Raw genomic sequence first — 22,002 nt, forward strand, 5'->3', positions numbered from 1 at the left:
TATAAGATAAAGACTTAGGTTTCTATTTGCTGGTGCAGGGCTTAGCATAAGTGATTCCGTTGTAGGTCTTGTATAGATAGTCAGGCAACAATAGTGAGGTTGGCCCAGGATCGGGCAGTGTTTTGTTCTGCTGTGCATTAGGTCACTGTGAGTCGGTACCGACTTGATGGCACCTAACAACAACAACAACATAGGTTAACAAACTGATGTTTCTGATGTTTAACTATACTTAAATATGATACATAATGAGGTGTAACCAAACTGTTAATTATCTACATATGTTTAATTTAGCACCTGTGAACCACTCTACTGCTGATAAGATTCCTTTAACAAAAGTGGGACGTCGTCTGTACACTGTTAGACACAGAGAATCTGGGGTTGAGCGATCTATTGTTTGTCAAATTGATGCTGTGGAAGGAAGTAAGAAGGTAACAATTCGCTCCCCAGTGCAGGTATGAAATGATAAATTTTTATGTGGGTCATATTATGCATATTTGTGTGTTATTTAAAAAAACTAAAGCAAATTATTACAAGATGAAGACAGTCTATAATACAAATATAGTTACTGTCATAAAAAAAACAACGCCATCAGTTATTGTGGTTCTCTCACATGATCAGTGATAGGATTCTATTGTATGTGTTTCGATAAGGATTCTTATAATCCGTCACTATTTAATAAAATCCTTGGGGATTTTGTTGAAAAATATTCATTAAAATTTAATTGTAGAGCTTTTATCATATATGTTCTGTTTGTATTTTAAATTATGGAATGTTACTAAGAAAAAATTTAGACAATTTTATTAAGATATAGTTGGCACGGAGTCTTGGTGTGGTGCTGTAGGATAAGAACTGAATCACAAGGTTGGTTTGAACAGCAGGGTTGGCGATTCAGACCCACCAGCCCCTCCTTGGAAACCCTAGATAGGGTCATTATAAGCCAGAATCAACCTGATGGCCCTTAACAAACAACAGAAATAATTGATACACCATTAAGTATATATTTAACATACACAACTTGATGAGTTTTGACGCAAAAATGCACTTATGAAACCATCATCACAACAGTATAATAAACATATATGTTACCCCTAAAAGTACCATCTCTTTTTACTTTCCCATCCTCCGCAACCAGTGGTCTTCTATCACTATACGTCAATTGCAACCCCTTGAATTTTTTGTAAATGGCATGAATTACAATGGAACCAGGCTTCTTTCATTTTGATTAACGTTGCATGTATCAACTGTTGTTGCATTATCAACTTTTGTGTACCAGTATTGTCAACATGCCATTATATGTTGTCACTGATGGTGATACGCTGTAGATCCACTTTGAGTGAAGCAAGGTTGATGTGCTCCCTTTGTCCCATATAACTGTCCAAGTATTCTAGCCAAAGATCAAGATTATTCTTTCACTATAAAATTGCCTTGACACCTTTGTCAGACATCAGCTGACCATATATATGTGGGTTTGTTTCTAAACTCCCTATTTCATTTACATATATATATATTTTTATGCCAGTACCACTGTGACTTGATTACTATTGAAAACAGGTGGGATAAGTAGTCAGACTTTGTTGTTTTATCTATTTTAGGTTCTTTTTTATTTCCATTAAATTTTAAAATTCATTTTTCAACTTTTATCAAATTCTATAGGGATATTTATCGAGATTTTGGTCAACATACAGATATATTCTAGGGAGAAGTGACATCTTAATATTTAGTCTTTCAGTCCTTGAACACATTACATCTTAGTATTTATTCAAGTTTTTTATTTCTTTCATCAGCATTTTGTCATTTCCAGCATATGGCCATACATATGTTTTGGCAGATTTATTTGTGTTTTATATTATTGATGATACTGCATTTGGGATGTTTAAAATTTTTAATTTCTGATTATTTATTGCTAATATATAAGTGTACAATTGATTTTTAGGTTTTAATGTATTATGCAATCTGCTAGATTCACTTATTAGCACTAGTATTTTTTATTGTTGTTGAGTGCCATTGGGTTGGTTCTGACTCATAGCGAACCTGTATAGGATTTCCAAGGAGCAGCTGGTGGGTTTGAACTGATGATCTTGTGGTTTGCTGTCCAGTGCTGATCCTATACAACCTTTACTCGATTCACTTATTAGTATTAGTACCTTTTTTGTAGATAGAGGTAAATAGGAAATCTGTAAATAGAGACATTTTTACTTAATCCTTTCTAATCTGGAAATACTTTGTCTTATTTCTGTTTTGCTTGCCTGTTACCTAGCTAGAACCATGATTAAAAGTGGTGCAAGCAGAAGGTTACCGAACAGTAAATCATTCATTCATGCACATGTGCTGAGCAGTATTCAACTGGCATCTTGGGATGGATGAAGGGCTCTCTTAAAGCTCAGGAATTCTCTCTGTGTGCAGGTCGTAGCTCTTCATGTGGATCTGCCCTCTCCAGTGTACTGTATTTTGAACTTGACCACCTTTGACTTACCAAATTCTCAGCTCTTCTGCTTCACCTCAAGCTGTCTTCGCCCTGTGTGTCTTCGCTCTCCCCCCGCTGCAGCATAGAAAATGTCCAGGCAGCAAGTTGGGGCAATCATAGGGCTCACCATGTGTATGTGTGTGTTTTTCTCTGTGCTGCCTATTGTTCAATATTTGGAAATCCTTTTTATATGTAAGCATAAATGATTCTTAGTTATTTGTGGTGGGAAAATATATCTGGCCCTTTCATCCACTGTGTCTGAAAAAAGAAATCCCTATTGTATTTTATTTTTGGTTTACAGTGAACTCTTTTAATAGGTGACTGTAAGTCAACTCTCATTAATATTGATTCTTTTTCTGTTTCATTAAATTGTTGTGCAGCTAAGTGCCACCAAGGAGTGGCTGGTAGGTTTGAATCACCAATCTGACCTTGCAGTTAGCAGTCCAGTGCTTGTCCTATGATGCCACACCAGGACTCAAGGACTCATTTCATTCATTGACCAATAATATTGAATTTCTTATAGGTACTAGTTTTATAAATGAAAATGCATTTCGAGTGCTTGAAATAGATAGAGCAAACACTTCATCTAGCACTAAAATGTATTGTGTTTAATTAAGATTATTCATTTATCAAATTGTTAGTTCTCCCTCAGCATGTTTTATATGTTGGTATGATTTTGTTTTTGTGTATCCCTTTATTTTTTAATTACTCTGGTATACCAACTCATTAACGAGTTCTTGTTATGAATCAGGCTGCTAACCTTAGGGTAAGTTGTTCGAAACTACCAGCTGTTCCGTGGGAGAAAGATGAGGCTTTCCCTTCCCGTAAAGATTTACAGCCTCAGAAACCCTGTACAGGGTCACTGTGAGTCAGAACCGACTCCACAGCACACTACCACCACCACCAACTCATTGGTTACACTAGTTAGGAAAAATAAACATTTGCCAAAAGTCACACAGCTAACAAGCAGTGCCAGGATTTGATCTTAAGTGTTTGTTTGACATTAAAGTTCATGTTCTTTGTCCTGTTGTGTGTGTTCATAGAGTTTGGGGATTGTTGTATTGAGATTGCTTAGCTGTAGTTTGGTTTTACAGAGATGTCTACCCATTTTTTTTTTTTTGGCCCTCCGTCTACCTCCATGACCTCTGTTTGTCTCCTCAGGGTTACTCCCATTCTTTGTTCCATGCCTTTGGCCTATTCCTATGTTCTAAATCCTGAGTTTGTTTTTGTGCTTTCTACCAACTTTTTTCACATTAAATTTGATAGAGAAACCAAAGAAGTAGTTCACACTTACACTTCAATGTATATTAACTTCACATTCCAAACAGCACTGGTAAGAAGCAATTGTTTCAATAGACTACATCATTGATAAGTTGGATGCAAAATTAAAATTTATTTCGAGTTATATTTATCATCAGAAAAAAAACGTGATTTAATAAAACTTCTCCCTAAGGTCTGTTGTTTGAACACTCTGAATATCGTTGATTTAGTATGGATTCCTTTCTTTGAAAACATTGATTCACTTTTAATTTTTTATTTCGAGAAGTTTATTATAATACAGACCTCTCAATCCACATCTTGAAATATAACAAATGTTGATATTTAAAATTTTTGCTTTAGATTAAAAAAAAATAAGCTATGGATGAAGTTAGACCCAACTATTTTGTTTTCCTCTTCATTCACTTTCCCTTCTTTCTTTTCCCAATAGGAAATCAGTTTTACAGGAAATGAGGAAATCAGTGGTACACGGCTCACATTATTCTACTAATTTCTGTTTACATACCATATTGTGTTTGCAATGTAATTATTTATTGATAGAAATTATTATTTTAACTGCTGTAGCTTATTATTTTACATGAATATATAAATTTGCTTTTTTGTGTCTCTTTTAATGAGAGTTTTTCTTTTCTAATATTAAAATAAGGGCTGTAGTGAATCTGAATGTCTGTTAGTGCGCATGTGTAAATATTTCTCTAGGTATGTAACTAGGAGCAGAATTGCTAAGTCTTAAAGAATTTTCTTTTGAATTTTCACTAAGTTTTTGTAAAATGATTTTCCAGTATTATTTTGTGTCTGTTTAGAATTCATCATCAGTGGTTCTGTTTATTTACATCCCATTAATAGACTTCTGACATTTCTAATCTTAGTATGAAAAGATATCCTATGATTACAACTGAAATTTTCTTGGTGACTGGGAAGATTGAACATCTCTTCATTTGTTTATTGGTCATTTAGTTTTTCTAGTCCATGCTTATATTCTGTTCTCACTTTTCTCTTGATTGCCACTTTCTTAATGATTTTTAGTATTTCTTTGCATGTACAGGATATAAATCCTTTATTAAATATAGGAGCTCTGGTAGCATAGTGGTTAGGAATTTGTCTGCTAACCGCAAGGTCAGCAGTTCAAAACTAGCAGCTGTTCCGCGGGAGAAAGATGAGGCTTTCTGTTCCCGTAAATATTTACAGCCTCGGAAACATTGTACAGGGTTGCTATGAGTCGGGACAGACTCCATGGCACATAACCACCACTACCACTCCAAGGATCTCTGATCCTGTGACTTGTTTTTCACTGTGTTTATATAAACATTTTAAATTTTGATACATTTTTTTCTAAAGATTTAAAAAAGTACTTGTGTTTAATCAGAAAACTGTAAAATTATTATTTCCCCTCTCCAAGTCAAGAAAACATTACTTATTTCCTTCTAGGAGTTTTGTATTTTTTTAAGATTTCTTTTCTATAAAATGATAGGAACTTTCTTTGTATTTCTTGAAATAATTTTGTTTCTTTCAAATTAATACGAACAAGGTTGGTATTACCTGATAGTTTCTTTGTTGGGATATTTAGATGGGCTACTTTTAAAATATGTTGTTAGAATGTTAGATTAATGAAACTAAATATTTTTCCCCCCAGATTAGAAATCATTTTTCAATCCCACTCTCTGTTTATGAAGGAGAAACTTTATTGGGAACTGCTTCACCTGAAAATGAATTCAACATACCATTAACATCTTACCGGTGATTTTTTTCTTTTCTTTATCATTTTGTTTGTGTTAAGATCTCTTGGATAGAAATTTTAGTTTCTGAGTATGTATGGATAGCTATCTTTAAATTATGAAGCATTGATCAAATATGCCTGGTAATATCTAATGTGGCAATTACCTAACATATTTAGATTTCAGGAAACTTAAAGGGTTTTTCTTTGTTTTAGAAGTATCATTTAACTTAATATATTATTTCATGTAAATTATTTATGTTTTTACTAGTAAGTGTGATTATTCCATGCTTGTAATATAGCTGCTATAGTCATAATCATACATGGTTTATGATTTTCTTTTTAAATGTCTAATGCAGAAGATTCATAGCTTCTGATTTATATATGCTATTATGTTACCTTTTTAATGCTTTTGGAAAATAAAACTCAAAATTTTTTATAAAATATAAAATTCTTTACTTAGTTACATGCTAACTGTTCAGAGATGAATTGTAAATAGGGTACATGATACATTACTCTTAAATATTTAAAGTGATTAGATTATAAACTCATACTTTTTAAAGAAAGGATTATGAAATTTATAACAAAATGCTAATGATGACTAATCTTATTTTTTGTGGATTTTAAGTCATAGCACATAAGTACTATTGTTCAGAGTATTTAACTTGTCACTGAAAACAGTCTCTTCTATGGAAAATAAACTGCATTTGAGAATAAAATCTTCCCCCAAATTAAGTGTTGTAGTTGTGTTAGTACCATCTCAGAACTCACAGTAGATGTGAACACTTGTGCTGTCGGATTCAAATTGGTGAGAGTGTTGGTGGTCCACTTCAGCTCACTAATGCTAAAGATATTGATCTTCATGCCTTCCATTTCATTTGTGATGACTTCTAATTTTCCTAGGTTCATACTTTGTGCATCCCATATTCCAGTTACTAATGGATATTGCAACTGTTGTGTCCTATTTTGAGTTTTGCCCCATCAACATGTGAAGGTTCCAAAAACTTTGCTCCATCCACCTTTACTTTGAGGAGGCAACTGTTTCCCAGTTATATTTTAAGTGCGATCCAACTTTAGGGGCTCTAATCTGACACTATGTCAGACTTAGCTTTGCTGCTAGTCATAAGACTTTTCAGTGGTTAAGGAGCACTGGTAACATAGTGATTACAAGTTGGGCTGCTAACCTCAAGATCAGCTATTGAAACTACCAGGTATTCCATGGGAGAAAGAAGAGGCTTTCTGCTTCCGTAAAGATTCACAGCCATGAAAACTACGCAGGGTTGCTCTGAGTCGGCAACGACTCCACAGCATATAACCACCACCAACACTATCACCAATCTTTTAGGAGTGGTGTTTCCTTCTTTCTAATCTGCCTTTGTCTGGAAGCTTCGCTGAAACCTGTTCACCATGGATGACTGCTGGTATTTAAAATACTAACAGCATAGCTTTCAGCATCACAGCAACACACAAGTCACCACAGTACAACATACTGACAGATGAGTGTTGGAATCTAAAGATACAATCATATAGTTTATCATACGCTTTTTAAAAAAGCATTTTGAAGTGTTATATGTAATCTTTTGTGCAGGTCCCTCCTTTACCTGAAACCAGAAGATGAAGGCTATCAAGTGTGTGAAGGAATGGACTTTGAAGAAATTATAAAAAATGATGGAGTTCTTCTAAAGAAGAAATGTAAACCTACAAATCCTTCCAAGAAGCCATTTATTATTAATATTGTCCCAGAAAAAGACAATTTGACATCTCTTTCAGTATATTCAGAAGATGGTTGGGACTTGCCATATATAATCCATTTATGGCCACCTATCCTACTCCGCAATCTTCTTCCTTACAAAATTGCATATTATATGGAGGTATTGTTTAATTTGTGTGTGTGTGTGCCTACTTGTCTAATTTTGTAACTTTAATTATTTTAAGTTATTAAAAATAGAATGATATAAACAATTAAATTTTAATACTCATTTTTGTTAAGTGCTTTTGAGTCAGTTCTGACTCACTACGACCCTGTATAGTGTTTCCGAGAAACAGCTTGTGGTTTGAACAGCCTGCCTTGTGGTTTGCAGTCCAGTGCTGATTAGCACCTGACCACAAGGTTGATTTGAACCACCAGGTTGGCGGTTCAAATTCAGCAAGCCCTCCTTACAAACTATACAGGTTCATTATGAGTCGAAACTGACTGAACAGCACTTTAAAACAAATTTTAATACTAGGAAACAGTATTACTAGTTTAAAATTTTTTCAAATGGAAATGAAACATTTTAATCATATTATTTACAAAAATATAAAATTACCACCTTAGCTCTCTGGCCAATAAGTATGATACAAGTGACATGTACAGATGTGATAGGCCATTTTATTTGTAAATGTAATACATAGTCCTCTTAGAAACTTTAGAAAGCAGAGATGTTAGAAAGTGCCTATGGTCACAGCATCTGAAGAGGTTACTACCGAAGTTTAGAATATATGTTTCTCAACTTTTCCATGACTTTATAAATTATGTGCTTAAAAGATAAATAGTATTGTTTGAAATAAGTATGAATTTGAATGATATTCAGATACCAGACTTAAGAGGAAGAAAAGCCATTTTATTTTCTCCAATTCTCTAAAAGAATTATATGCCTTGTAAAAATGCCTTTTCTTTCAAATACTCTTTGTTTTAAAGGATTAAATTTGGTTCCTTCCTATGATAGTAGGAATTTTTCCATTTTAAGATCTTAACAAAATGTTCCATTTGCTGTGTTTTTGAAATGACAGAGATTAGTTTCCCATTGCAGTATGTGTTTATACTTTTCTGTTATATGTATTTTGGGGAGTAGCATTAAAAATATTGAGAGCATCAGTGTTTCCATATGGATGGCCAGTATCTTTGTTATTGTTGTTGATTGCCATTAATTAGGTTCCGACTCATAATGACCCTCTGTAAAGTTTCTGAGGACCAGCCTGATGACTTTAACTGAACTGCCAATCTTGTGGTTAGCATTCCAGTGTTTATCCTACAGGTATTAAGAATTTGTCATTCATTTTCAGATAGATTTGAGATTGAATTCCAGCTCTGGCACTGACAATTATTTTGTAGAATATCTCTTAATTTGGTATTTTCAAGATTAGATTAGATTCAGATTTTGGGGAAGGATAATAGAGGTGATGTGTGCCGCTAAGTGACTCTTATTAATACATGATATTAATATATGTCACTGGTAATGTTAACCTTCATCAGTTGGCTACGGTAGTATCTGTCAGGATTCTGCATTGCAACCTTACTATTTTGCCCTGCTTACCATTCCTTCTATATTTATTTATTGAGATGTCTTTAAGGAAGAATTGACACTTTCCCCCATTCATTTATTTCAGTTTTGAAAATAAATATATCAGTATGTGTTCAGAGGAGTCCTGGTGTGGCACTGTTGGGTTAATGTGCAGTACTGCAAAATCACTTTTTTTTCAATGTTTTGCTAAATACAGCATTTTATGTTTATAATTCCTAATGTAGCTTCACATTATATTATTTAAATTAATCTTTGTAGTAATTCTTTGAATTAAATCATTCTGACTACTTTAGAAATATAAAATTCAGATCTCACATTGTATATTTTACAGAAGGTCATATAGTTGGCAGAGTTAGAATTTGAATGTAAGTTGGCTAACTTTCAACATACTGCTTGTCTGACAGGTATTTCAAGAGCATTGGAGTGTAGCATATGAATTAATTAGACTTTTTTGTCTTATTAGTCTAAAACATGTTTTCAATTTATTGGGTTTTTGTTTTTTGTTTTGTTTTCCCGCAGGGGATTGAACATAGAATTTTTACTCTAAATGAAGGATGTTCTGCCCAGATTTGTACTGCAGAGTTGGATAAAGCCAGGCTACATTTAAAATTACTTGATTATCTTGACCATGACTGGACAAGTGACTATCATATAAAATATGATCAACAAGACATTGGTTTCATCAATTTTACCTGTGTTACAGAAATGGAAAAGACTGAGTTAGATATTGCTGTCCATGTGACTTACAATACTGGCCAGGTGATATTGGCATTTCATAGTCCGTATTGGATGGTCAATAAAACTGGCCGAATGTTACAGTACAAAGCAGATGGAATCCATCGAAAGCATCCACCTAATTATACAAAGCCAGTTCTCTTTTCTTTTCAGCCCAAACACTTTTTTAATAACAATAAGGTATGTAATTTAAAAATTTTTTTTCACTATTCTTTGGCTGTTTATCGTTCCTTTTTAGTTTTTAGAGTTCTGAATAATAGATTATAAAACCTAGATAGGAATAACATTTGTCAAATACTTTCTGCAAAAGGTTTGGTTTATTAAAGATATAATATATAGCTTGTACATGACATAGAATTAGAGGAGGTCTCATCAACAGCCTGTAATATACAGATGACACAGCCTTGCTTACTTATGGGAAGCAAAGAGGATTTGACGTACTTACTGGTGAAGTGCAAAGACTATTGCCTTCAGTATGGATTGAATCTCAATGTGAAAAAAATAATGAAAATCCTCACAAATGGGCCACATGGTAAGTGGAGAAAATGTTGAAGTTGTCAAAGATTTAATTTTACTTGTGTCCACGCTCATGGAAGCAGCAGTCAAGAAATAAAAAACAAACAAACAAACAAAAAACCACATTGTATGAGGAACGTCTGCTGTGAAAGATCTCTTTGAAGTATTAAAGAGAAAATATGCCAGTTTGAAGACTAAGGTGCACCTGGCCCAGGCCATGAAATTTTCAGTTGTCTTCCATGCATGTGAAAGGCAGGCAATGATTAAGGAAGACCGGATGCGAAAATATGGCACCAACCCCGTCCACAGCTCTCACTACCTCTCATCTGGGTTTGATGAGTCACTGCAGTGACCACACAGAACTTAGACACCACACTCACAGTGGTGGGATTTATTGGGGAAGCTAACAGGTTACAAATTCAGGGCCAGAAGTGGTCAGGGCACAGTTCTTTGACTCTGGATAGTCCCTCCTCAGCTGTGCACACAGGCAGGCCTGCCTTTTGCCTGCTCAAGGAAGTTTTTTATTAGGGCTGCTGATAAATGCTTACAGGACACACCCTCTACTGTAATCCTCAGCCTGAAGGCTCCTTGGGTCAGCAAACCTGCCCCACCCCCACCCAGCTAGGTGCCTGGAAGTACCCCACTCTGTAAGCAAGCCTCCTGCCCAAAGTCACATAGCTTTACTTGCTCTGAGGGCTAGGCTTCCCAGGGGTGTCACAGCTTTCTGTCTTTAGATCAAGAAGGTTCTTGATCTCTGTGTCCAAATGACTTGCTCCACTCCTGATTCTTTGAGGGTAGGTAGTGAGATCTCATATCTTGCTTCTGAGATGGCTCATTTTAAATCCAACAGGATGATAACTTTGACCAATCCCATCATCACATTTTCAGATGTTTTCAATCACAAGTAAAGCATATAATCCATCAGCATCTTACCTGACCCACAACTATGAAGAAAATGTTGTTTGGTGGGAGTTTACAAAAATTGCTGTTAGAAGAGACATTAAATAAGTTACTACACTATACCATGTCAGAGGAGAATACATGCATTTAAATTACAGAGTTAGCAAAGAATATTTGAAAGTACTGTGGACTGCCAGAAGAACACACACATCTATTTTGGAAGAAGCGCAACTGGAATGTTCCTTAAAAGCAAGGATGGCAAGAGTTGGTGTCAAGTACATTGGACATGTAGCCAGGAGGGACCAGTCCTTAGAAAAGGACATCATATTCGACAAAGTAGAGGGTCAGAAAAAAAAGAGGAAGACCCCAGTGCGATGGATTGATAACAGTGGCTGCAATAATGGGCCCAAACATAAGCACGCTTGAGGGCGGTGCAAGGCAAGACAGTATTTGTTCTGTTATGCTTGGGTTGCTGTGACTGGCACCTAACAACAGAAAAAAGTAGAAAACTTATCAGTTTAGACAGGAATTTTTTTAATTGCCTAAATTGCTGTGTATTTGAAATCTCTTTTTTCTAGGTTCAGCTTATGGTAACTGACAGTGAATTGTCAGACCAGTTTTCGATTGATACTGTTGGTAGTCATGGAGCTGTTAAATGCAAAGGCCTGAAAATGGAATATCAGGTGAGTTAATTTTATGCTAATCAAAATTTTTTAGTTTAACTGTGCATAAAACATGCAAACATGCTCTCTGAATTTGCAGAACTTACATAGTACCATATTCAGAATTTAGTTTATTTTTTAGTAGTGTTATGATAATGTGGATTCTTCGGATAGTGCAAATGGTTAATATACTTGACTAGTAATCAAAAGTTTGGAGGTTTGTGTCTACCCAGAGTTGCCTTAGAACAAAGGCCTGGTGATCTAGAAAATCTCATGGAGCAAAAGTTCCCGTCTGACACCTTGAATCGGAAATTGGTTCAGTGGCAACTGGTTGTTACTGGTTATGATACTACAACTGTAACAGTGTAATTGCATCCCTCTACCTCTCCAGGTCGGTGTCACCATAGACCTCAGCAGTTTTAACATTACTAGAATTGTGACATTCACCCCTTTTTATATGATTAAAAACAAAAGTACCTATCGTGTATCAGTGGCTGAAGAAGGAACTGATAAATGGCTCTCGCTTGATTTGGAGCAGGTGAGTAGAGGCATTTCAAATGTATCTCTCTTTGAATTTTCTTTTTCTTGAAAGTAAGTACTTGAAATCATCTTATAATATTTTAATACCCCCTGTGCCCTAGTCCATTTTGTTTGAACTTTTATTCAGCAGTTACTATGTGTCAGGTTATTTATTTACTAAAAGCCAAACCTTGTCATCCAGGATTGCATAGCTGAATAAGGGAGATAGGCATTTTACAAGTACTAACCAATTGGGTGGCTTGGTGTAGTGGTGTAGGAGCAGCACTGGTCAGCTAACCACAAAGTTGGTGGTTCTGACTTACCAGCTACTCCTTGGAACAAATACAGGGTTGCTGTGAGTCGTAATTGGCTTGGCACTTAGTGACAATAATGAAATGGGATAAATAACAGCAGTGGAAACTAGATAAGGCTTACATACATCAAAGGGAAGAAAATGATTTATTCTTTCCTCGAAACTGTTACATAGAATAGAAGCCAGAATTGTCTTCAGGTTGTTTGGAGAAGACAGTAACATTAGAGTACAATGTTTATTCTACTGTATCATTAGCTACTAGACGTTTGATAAGAACATTCTGAAAGACTGTGTTATGTTGATAGAATGTTTTTTCAATAAAGAGTACTGAGTTTTTAAAAAATACATTTCACTTTTTAAGAACTCTTATGGTAAATACAAGGGAGCTTCAAAAAGCTCATGGAAAAATTCCATTATCTTTTCATTCCATTTGTCCGGGAACTTTTTGAAACCTCGTAGTATGCTAAGATTTTAAGAGCTGTGTACTATATTTAATTCACTATTCCTTGTTGTGTATTCCTTGAAGTATTATTGAGAACTTCCTTTAGAGCGGGTTTTAATGATAAATACCATCAGTTTGTACAGAATCATATCATCTGGCAAACAGAATTTTGCTTCTTTCTCGGTTTGGATGCCTTTAATTTTCCTTTCTTGGTTTAGGGCTCTGGCTAAGACTTCTAACATGGTATTGAATAGGATCCACTGAGTTTTTTTATTTAAACAGTTTTATTTTTCATAGCCAGAAGTCTGCCTTTTCAAGTTGATGTTTGTACATTCTTGCAAAAATTATTTTTGTGTACCTCTTGCTGGTGTACTTAACAGCATTCTACCTTTCTCTGAGACTCTGTTCAATTTTCTTAAATTTTTTTTTCTCACTTTGGATTGCATTATTGTTGTTGTTATGTGTCGTCTAGTCAGTTCCAACTCATAGCGATCCTGTGTAGGGTTTCCGAGGAACAGCTAGTGGGTTTGAACTACTGACCTTGTGGTTCACAGTCCAACACTGATCCTACAGCACCACATAATCTCTACTAATGTATCTTCAAGTTTGATGATTCTTCTACACCTTCAAATCTTTCATTTAGCTCCTCTAATGAATTTTGCATTTCAATTATTATGCTTTTCAGCTTTAGTTTCTATTAAGTCTTTTAAAATAATTTTTGTCTCTCCATTGGTATTCTCTATATGGTGAGACATTATTCTCATACTTGAATTCTTTAAACATAGCTTATAACAAGTGATTTAAAGTCTTTATATAGTAAGTCCATTGCCTGCAACTCATCAGGGACAGTTTCAATTGACAGCTTTCCCCCCAGGTATGGGCCAAAGTTTCCTGCTTCTTTCTACGTCCCTATAATTTTATTGTTGTTGAAAACTGGTCATTTTTAATAAATGACAATTCAGGATATCAGATATTAATCTCCCTTCTCCTTTGAAAAGGATTCCTATACTCTCCTTGTGTAGGGTATCTCAGCGTGGACCACAGGGACCCTTGAATGATTATACTTCTATTCCTTAGCTTTGCTGCATTGTAATAGCATTTTTAAAAGGATTAGTGATAAATGTTATTGTTGCTAAATGCTGTTGAATTGGTTCTAATTCACAGTGACCTTCTGTAGGGTTTCTGAGGAGTGCCAAGCTTGAGATTAGCAGTCCCATGCTTATCCTACAGTGCCACATCAGAACAGTTTGAGAATTTTAACCTTAACTCCTGCCCTTCTTTTCTGTTCCCTTAATCTTCACTCAAGGCAAAATTTCACTTTACCTATACCTACAGAAGATTCCCAACGTGTCACTATAGGATAAGCATTGGACTGTAAATTGTAAAGTTGGCAGTTCAAACCCACCAGCTGCTCCACAGAAACTCTATGCAGGGTTCCAGTGAGTCGAAACAGACGTGACAGCATTTAACAACAACAACAGCATACCTATAGGATGACTATGAATTGGGTTTGAATTGATTGGCAGTGGGTTTGAGTCGATTGTTACACTTGCTTGGGAAACCTACTTTGGGGATTGATTTTTTTCCCTAGCAGAAAGACTTGGTGAAGTCTCAAGAGTCTAACACAGAACTCTTTTAAAAAAGGTAGAGTGAAATGTTAATAAGTATCAACAATGCAGGTTTTAGCCAAGGCCCCCCAGGAAATAGCAGGCTTAAGGATGGAGCATCCAGTGAGTACACCTTCTGAGTTCCTCATGGGAACTATGCTTAGATTGGTATTGCTGCTGTTTTTAACTCTGTGGTAAATTCCAACTAGGATACAGGAAATCCTGCCTGAGAACATCCCATGTTTGGTTGAATAATTAACTTTGTATGGTTGAATAACATTGTATTAAGCAAGCTCAGGCACTTAAATCTAATGCCCAAATTCTGTTACATTGTCTCCAGGATGTACAGTGATGCTTGGGTATCACATATGCACAGTTTCATTAGATTATGTAAATTATGTCTGATTAGTGTTTTATTACACTGAGACAAAAATTGCTTAATGGTTTAGAAACCAGGCTGATTTTAGTTTTGTTCTTTGTTTCCCGAACACATATATCTGGTCTTCTTGCTGGGTGCCTTGACACTTTTCTGTTCATGTAGTTGACCAGCTGTTTCTTAAAATTCTGAGTCAATTACTTCCTCTGAACTTCAAGTACTTCTTATGTTTTCACTCAAATTTGATTATCAGAAATCTAAGTTTAATGCTGCCTGGACTTGTCATTAATTTTTTTTCCCTTCTGCTCAGTAATCAAATATGCCCAGACAGAGTTTGATTTTTGTCCCCTAAATGTACCTTTCTTTTAAACTTACCGCATAAATTCTACTTCATGCCTTATTTGCTAGTTTCTAGACCTTTCTTTCTGTATGGATCACACTAAAGTTTCTTTCTTTCCCAGCCTTCTGCTTACCATAGCTCTTCAACTTACTATATCATACCCATTGCTACTGAAATTCACAATGCCCACAAACGACAACCTACTTCTCATTGACAGCTTATAGCTGTTTAGTCAAGCAATCCAGTAACCATAGCAGTGCTCAAAAGACATTTAAAAAAAAAAAGTTTAAATATACTGTGATGGATTTATTAAAATGATATACTTATGATGAAATCTGTTTTGTTTTGTTTTTATAAATAAACATGATTTAGTGTATCCCCTTTTGGCCTGAGGATGCTTCTAATAAACTTCTTATTCAAGTTGAAAGAAGTCAAGAGCCTCCCCAAAAAATATATTTTAATAAGCAAGAAAATTGTATTTTATTGCGTTTGGATAATGAGGTAAGTGATTTTGTTTGTTTGTGTCACTAGAGAAGCTAATATATACTTATTAATATCTTCATTTTTTTGTCTCAAATTATCTGTAGTTATTTTGTTCCTTTCATAAACAAATAAATGAGTAGTTCCTTTGTTTGCAAAAAAGACAACAAAAGGAAACACTTAAAACAATTGCTATATAAAAGTTAGCTAAAGGCTTGGAATATGCCATGTGTGGGATTTTGTCTGTCTGCATACAATAATTAAGATTCATGGTGACCTAAGCATGCATTACAAAATGCTGGATTTGTCCCTAAATTATGAGCAATTTATTAAATTATAAGTTGTGAATAATTTTGTTATTTAATGTTGTTAGTTAATAATTTTAGAGAGAAACTACCTCACTAATCTTTTCCTTCTAGCTTGGAGGCATTATAGCAGAAATTAATTTGGCTGAGCATTCTACAGTTATTACATTTTCAGATTATCATGATGGGGCAGCTACATTCCTGTTAATCAATGACACCAAGAGTGACCTCGTTCAATACAAACAAAGGTAAAAAGATTATCATAAGTACAGTAACTCTTCAGTTTAATCGAGTCTAGGTGTAGAGACATTGACTTTATGATGATTTTTTAAGAATACAAGCACTGATAATGGCACTATAATTATGTAAATCATGACACTTAGAATTTACTTTTTTTTTTTTTAAAGAGAGATAAAATTTGCATACTGTGCCAGATTGCAAAGCCGTTTGAACTGCAAGGTTAGCGGTTCAAGCTCACCAGCCGCTCCTTGGAAACCCTATTCAGGGTTGCTATGGGTTGGGATTGATTTGATAGCAATTAACAACAACAACAATCATTATTTTAAAAAATGAACAATTTAGTGTTGTTTAGTGTATACTTAGTGTAGCTCTGTTTCCAAAATACTTCCATCATTCCAAAATCAAAACCTATATCAGTTAAGCCATTTCTCGGATTTCCCTGTGTTCCCAGTCCCTGGCAACCACCTATCTGTGTTTTATTTGTATAGATTTGTGCCTATTTTGGATATTTCATGTAAATGGAGTCATGAAATATCAATATTTACTCTTTTGTGTCTGGATGCTGTCACTTAATGTTTTTGAGATTCATCCACGCAAAAGCCTGTATCAGTATTTGATTCTCTTTTATGATTAAATCAGGTTTCATTGTTTGTGTATGTCAAAGCCTATTATGCCTGTTGCTATTGAGTCAGTGCCAACTCATAGCAACCATAGGACAGAGTAGAACTGACCCATTATACATCTTTACAGAAGCAGACATTTTTCTCCAATGGAGCATTTGATAGGTTCCAACCACTGACTTTGTTAACAGTCAGAAACTCTAACCACTGTTTAACAGGGCTCCTGTTAACCACATTTTTAAATTCATTCATCCATTGTTAGACATTTGGACCTCTCTGTGTTTTGGATATTGTGACTAATGTTGCTATGAACATGCAGCATATACATGCATTTGTTTAAATACCTGTTTTTAGTTTATTTGGGGAATATACCTAGTCATGGAATTGTGCATCATGTGATAATTCCGTGTTTAATAGAATTTACTTTAGACTATTTCAAAAAAAGAAGAAAGAAAAATGAAAATCCTGGAGAAAGTGTCGCAAAAGTTTAGTAATTGTTGAATCTGATGAGAAACATACCAGAGTTTATCATGAATCTTTTTCATGTATGTTTGTAACTTTTCATATTTTTAATATCAGAATATAAAGATTGATACTTAGGATTTATTTCAACTCTTGGGTGCCTCCTTTTCACCAAGGTGTGTGGAGCTGCCATTAAGACCATAATAATATATAAATGACTCAGAACTTTTCTTAGCATCATTTGTTTCACTATCCTTAGTGCTGTAATGATTTATGCAACTTTCTGCCTTGTACTTCGGAGTTTCAGCTGTTTTGAATTTTTTTCCCATAGTTTTTTGGTTTTGTTTTCACCTTTCGTTTGCCAGTGAGCTCATATTTACCTGTACACATACACCTTTCTCCCACAGCTAAATGTCCAGTTTCTTATCATTGATTAAAATGAAACAGACATTACCCAACACTGAGGTAGCCAAGTACTGAGAACTCCTCTTTCATTTCTCTCTTGTCTTGTGAAATTGAGGAGCGGGGGTTTTGGGGGGAGTCCTGTTTTGTTTTGTTTTGTTTTGAGTCAGTTCCTATTCATAAGTTTTGTTATTGCAAGGTAGAAATAAGTTGATTGATTAAAACTGAATAAGGCAGTTATCAATTATTTCTCATTTACCCCCAACCTATATATGTAGCATAACTTTTCTGAAGTATTGTTCACAGAATTAAGCCTTACAGAAAGTTATTTGAGTGACTTTTTCCAATTCTCCAATAATTCTAAATGGATCACATTCTAGATCTAAAGATAAATTTTGACATACTGTGTGGGGCTTAGGAAAAATCTGGTTGAATCTGGCTGAGGCTGATCCTAGGGATTTCTCTGGTTCTTCTTTGGCTGTGACCTTGGACTTTTCTTTACAGTACAATTCAGACATAAAACTTGCAGAAATCTTATCTACTTCATTGTTAAAAATGTAAAGGTAAGATACAGATACTGCAAAGTGATACTGTGTTTAAAACATGCAACTTAAAAATATAATTTTAATAGGAATTTATAAAATTAGCAGTAATTGTTTGAAGAAACAGTGCTTATTGTTAAATCAAAAACCTAAAAGTTTAGTTGAGACTAAAGAGTATTGGTTTTAAAGAATATTGATTCTACAGTCAGATTGGAGGATATCTACTGTTTTTGATCATTCCTTTCATTTTAAGCTCCTTCTTCCACCTACCCCTTAAGGATTACGAGATGAGATTCCTAGTCCTATTCTGTTGATAATCTGTGTAATCTTTGGGTAATGTCATCCATTCCAGTGTGCTGTTGGTAAGTGCTGTTGAGTTGCTGCCGACTTTGTAATCAGCAGTCTAGTATTTATCCGGCAGTGCCACACCAGGACTACAGTGTGCTGATAATCACCAAATTTTGCCTGCATCCTGGACTTCTCTGCATTCCAGACCTTTAACTCTCCCTAAATGTGTAATAAGAACATCAGAACTGCACAACAAAATCGCTTCCTTATGTCTCCCAGTGAGTGGCATTGTCATTTAGGCCTCACTGCAACATCCCATTGAAATACTTTTCCCCCATCTTCTCTTGTCCAGTCTTTTCAATCCTTACCAGTTCAGGCTCCCAATATTTCTCATCTGTCTGAGTAAACTTTTGATATAATTTTCTATCTCTAGTCTTATCCCTCTGTATATCCTCCATGTTGCCATCAGAATTAGGATATAAAAATAATAAATATCATTGTATCTCTCTCCTATTTTAAATTTTTCAACAATTGTATTTTGTTCAAAATAAAAATCTGTTACTAGGCCATCTGTCTAAAACCTCCTTTTTTCTGTTGCTTGAATCGTACCCTATGCAAAAGACAACTAAAGTCTTTGTTTCCTGAATGCTCTGTGCATTCTGCTTTTGAGGATGTACCTTTCTGATAGAAAGACTCCGCTACTTCTGTGTTATTCCTTTCTTACTCCATAGCACATCTGCATATATACATGATAGCATTCATCTCAGCACATAGTCATTTCTACAAGATTGATACATGTGCACATGCAGCGTTAACATTCTAAGGATTGTGGTTAATTTTTCTTCTCTTTTAAAATAATAATTGTTGTTGTTGCAACTTCCATTTCCTATTTCCAAACCAAAAAATTTTAAATATGGATGTTATTTTGTGGTCTGAAAATGGTGGTGGAGTGCTGTGGAGTTGCTTCTGATGCATAGCGACCCTGTGTAGGGTTTCCGAGGCAGTAACTCTTTATAGGAGCAGAAAGCCTCATCTTTTTCCTACAGAACAGCTGGTGGTTTTGAACTTCTGACCTTGAGGTTAGCAGCCCTACTCTTAACGACTACACTACTAGACCTGTTAATTATTATTTGACACTACTTGTCTGTCAGTTTGTCATACTGTGGTGGCTTGTGTATTGCTGTGATGCTGGAAGCTGTGCCACTGGCATTTTAAATACCAGGGGTCACCCATGGTCCACAGATTACAGCCGAGCTTCTAATGTAATACAGACTCGGAATAAGGAGAGGTGGTGCTTTTAAATGTTTGTTGTTGTTGTTAAGTGCCGTCAAGTCAGTTCCAACCCATAGCGACCCTGAACGGGGTTTCCGAGGCTGTAAATCTTTACAGGAGCAGAAAGCCTCATCTTTCTCCTGCAGAACAGCTGGTAGTTTCGAACTGCTTACTTTGTGGTTCACAGCCCGATTCGTAACCACTACGCTACCAGAACTCCTTGTCACTGAGTTTGTTTGAGTAGCAGTGGAATACTGTCAGATAGCACAAGAATATTGAATATTGAAGCTTAATGAATAGCACCAGAATATTATCAGATATAGTGCAGGAAGATGAGCCCTTCAGATTAGAAAGCACTCAAAATGCGACTGGGGAAGAGCTACGTCTTCAAAGTGGAGTTGATGGAGTAAAGGTTTCAGGACCTTCATTTGCTGATGAAGGCACAACATAAAATAAGGAGAAACAGCTGTAAAAATCCATGAATAATCAGAACACAGAATGCATGAAGTCTGAATGTAGGAAAGTTGGAAATTGTCAAAAATGAAATGAAACACATAAAGATTTATATCCTCATCGTCGTTGTTAAGTGCCTTGAGTCGGCTCTGACTCATAGCTATTCTGCATAGGTTTCCAAAATGCAGCTGGTGGGTTTGAACAGCACACCTTTTGGTTAACAGTCCAGTGCTGATCCTACAGCACCACACCAGGAGTCCTAGGCATTAGTAAGCTGAAATGGGCTGGAATTGGCCATTTTGAATCTGACAATCATATGGCTTACTATGCCAGGAATGGCAAATTGAAGAGGAATGCGTCACATTCATCATCAAAAAAGAATATTTCAATTCTGTCTTGAAATATAATGCTGTCTGTGATAGACTTAGCACTTGAAATATAATGCTGTCTGTGGTAATATCCATACGCCTACACGGAAAATGAGTTAATACCACTATTCAGTTTATACACCAACCACTAAAGCCAGTGATGATGAAATTGAAGAATTTTAACACCTTCTTCAGCCTGAAATTGACTGAATATGCAATCAAGATGTATTGATAATTATTGGTGATTGGAATTCAAAGGTTGGAAACAAGGAAGAAAGGGTCAGTATTTGGAAAATTGGACCTTGGTGATAGAAACGATGCTAGAGATCACATGATAGAATTTTGTAAAACCAGTGACTTCTTCATTGCAAACAGCTTTTTTAAGCCACATAGACTTCACCAGATAGAATACACAGAAGTCAAATTGACAACATCTGTGGAAAGCGCTGGTGGAAAAGTTCCATATAATCTACCAAGGCAAGGCCAGGGGCAGACTATGGAACAGACCATCAGTTGCTCATATGCATGTTCAGGGTAAAACTGAAGAAAATGTAAACAAATCCATGTTCAGGGTAAAACTGAAGAAAATGTAAACAAATCCATGAGAGCCCAAATATGACCTCGAAAATATCCCACCTGAATCTAAAGATCATCTGAAGAGAGGAAGCGAAGACTGAGAAATCCCTGTTGGGGTTGGAAACTGGAGGAGTTTGTAACTGCAACAAAAGCGGTTTTAGTGAGTTGGTGAAGATTAAAGACTGAAGACTGAGAGATGTGGCTTTAAGAGCAAATGCTGTATATGAAGGTCTACTGTTAACAAATACAGTTAAAAGGTTTCATTTTTAAGCATCCAGCAAGGTTCTAAGAAGATTTACAACGTATTAGGAACTAATAATGTCAACAGAACCCACTGTGCTGAAGGATTCACCTCTATTTTTGGAAAGCCAAGAAATGGCACTTGTAACACTAAATGTCATAACAGAGCCAGGTAGGACCCTGTGAAGGACCCATGAGCAACATGTAGAGTACAAATAGAGAGAGTGAGGAACTAGGGCCCAAGGATTCTGATCTCTCCAAAGGCCATCAAGTTAGAGATATTAGAAGTGATTTTAAAGAAGACTTTGATAATATTATAGCTATTATCACAGCTCTTAACATAATGCAAAATCTTTGAATATAAAGGTTGATAAGCTGTTGTCCGATGTCACCTTCCTAACCTTACAGACGTCAGCAGGCACTCCTGTGTCTATGCCAGTCACTCCATCGGAATCAAATCCACCTCCAACTTCTACAACTGAAGTCACTCCATCGGGATCTAATCCACCTCCAGATTCTACGACTGAAGTCGCTCCATCGGGATCTAATCCACCTCCAGCTTCTACGACTGAAGTCGCTCCATCGGGATCTAATCCACCTCCAG

At 35.6% G+C, this 22,002-nt stretch overlaps 1 protein-coding gene across 1 annotated transcript in view; it reads left to right on the forward strand.

Annotated features, from left to right (window-relative positions):
* VPS13A (vacuolar protein sorting 13 homolog A (S. cerevisiae)) overlaps positions 1–22,002 on the forward strand; it is a 226,439-nt gene that overhangs the window by 137,798 nt on the left and 66,639 nt on the right. The window contains exons 45-52 of the mRNA XM_006835010.1: positions 292–452; positions 5,376–5,479; positions 7,045–7,327; positions 9,260–9,655; positions 11,470–11,574; positions 11,945–12,091; positions 15,523–15,651; positions 16,050–16,183. Coding sequence (XP_006835073.1) covers positions 292–452; positions 5,376–5,479; positions 7,045–7,327; positions 9,260–9,655; positions 11,470–11,574; positions 11,945–12,091; positions 15,523–15,651; positions 16,050–16,183 — 1,459 coding nt within the window. The remainder of the gene's footprint in view (positions 1–291; positions 453–5,375; positions 5,480–7,044; positions 7,328–9,259; positions 9,656–11,469; positions 11,575–11,944; positions 12,092–15,522; positions 15,652–16,049; positions 16,184–22,002) is intronic.

This window comes from Chrysochloris asiatica, unplaced genomic scaffold (genome assembly GCF_000296735.1).
Source record: "Chrysochloris asiatica unplaced genomic scaffold, ChrAsi1.0 scaffold00014, whole genome shotgun sequence".
Lineage (NCBI taxonomy): Eukaryota > Metazoa > Chordata > Mammalia > Afrosoricida > Chrysochloridae > Chrysochloris > Chrysochloris asiatica.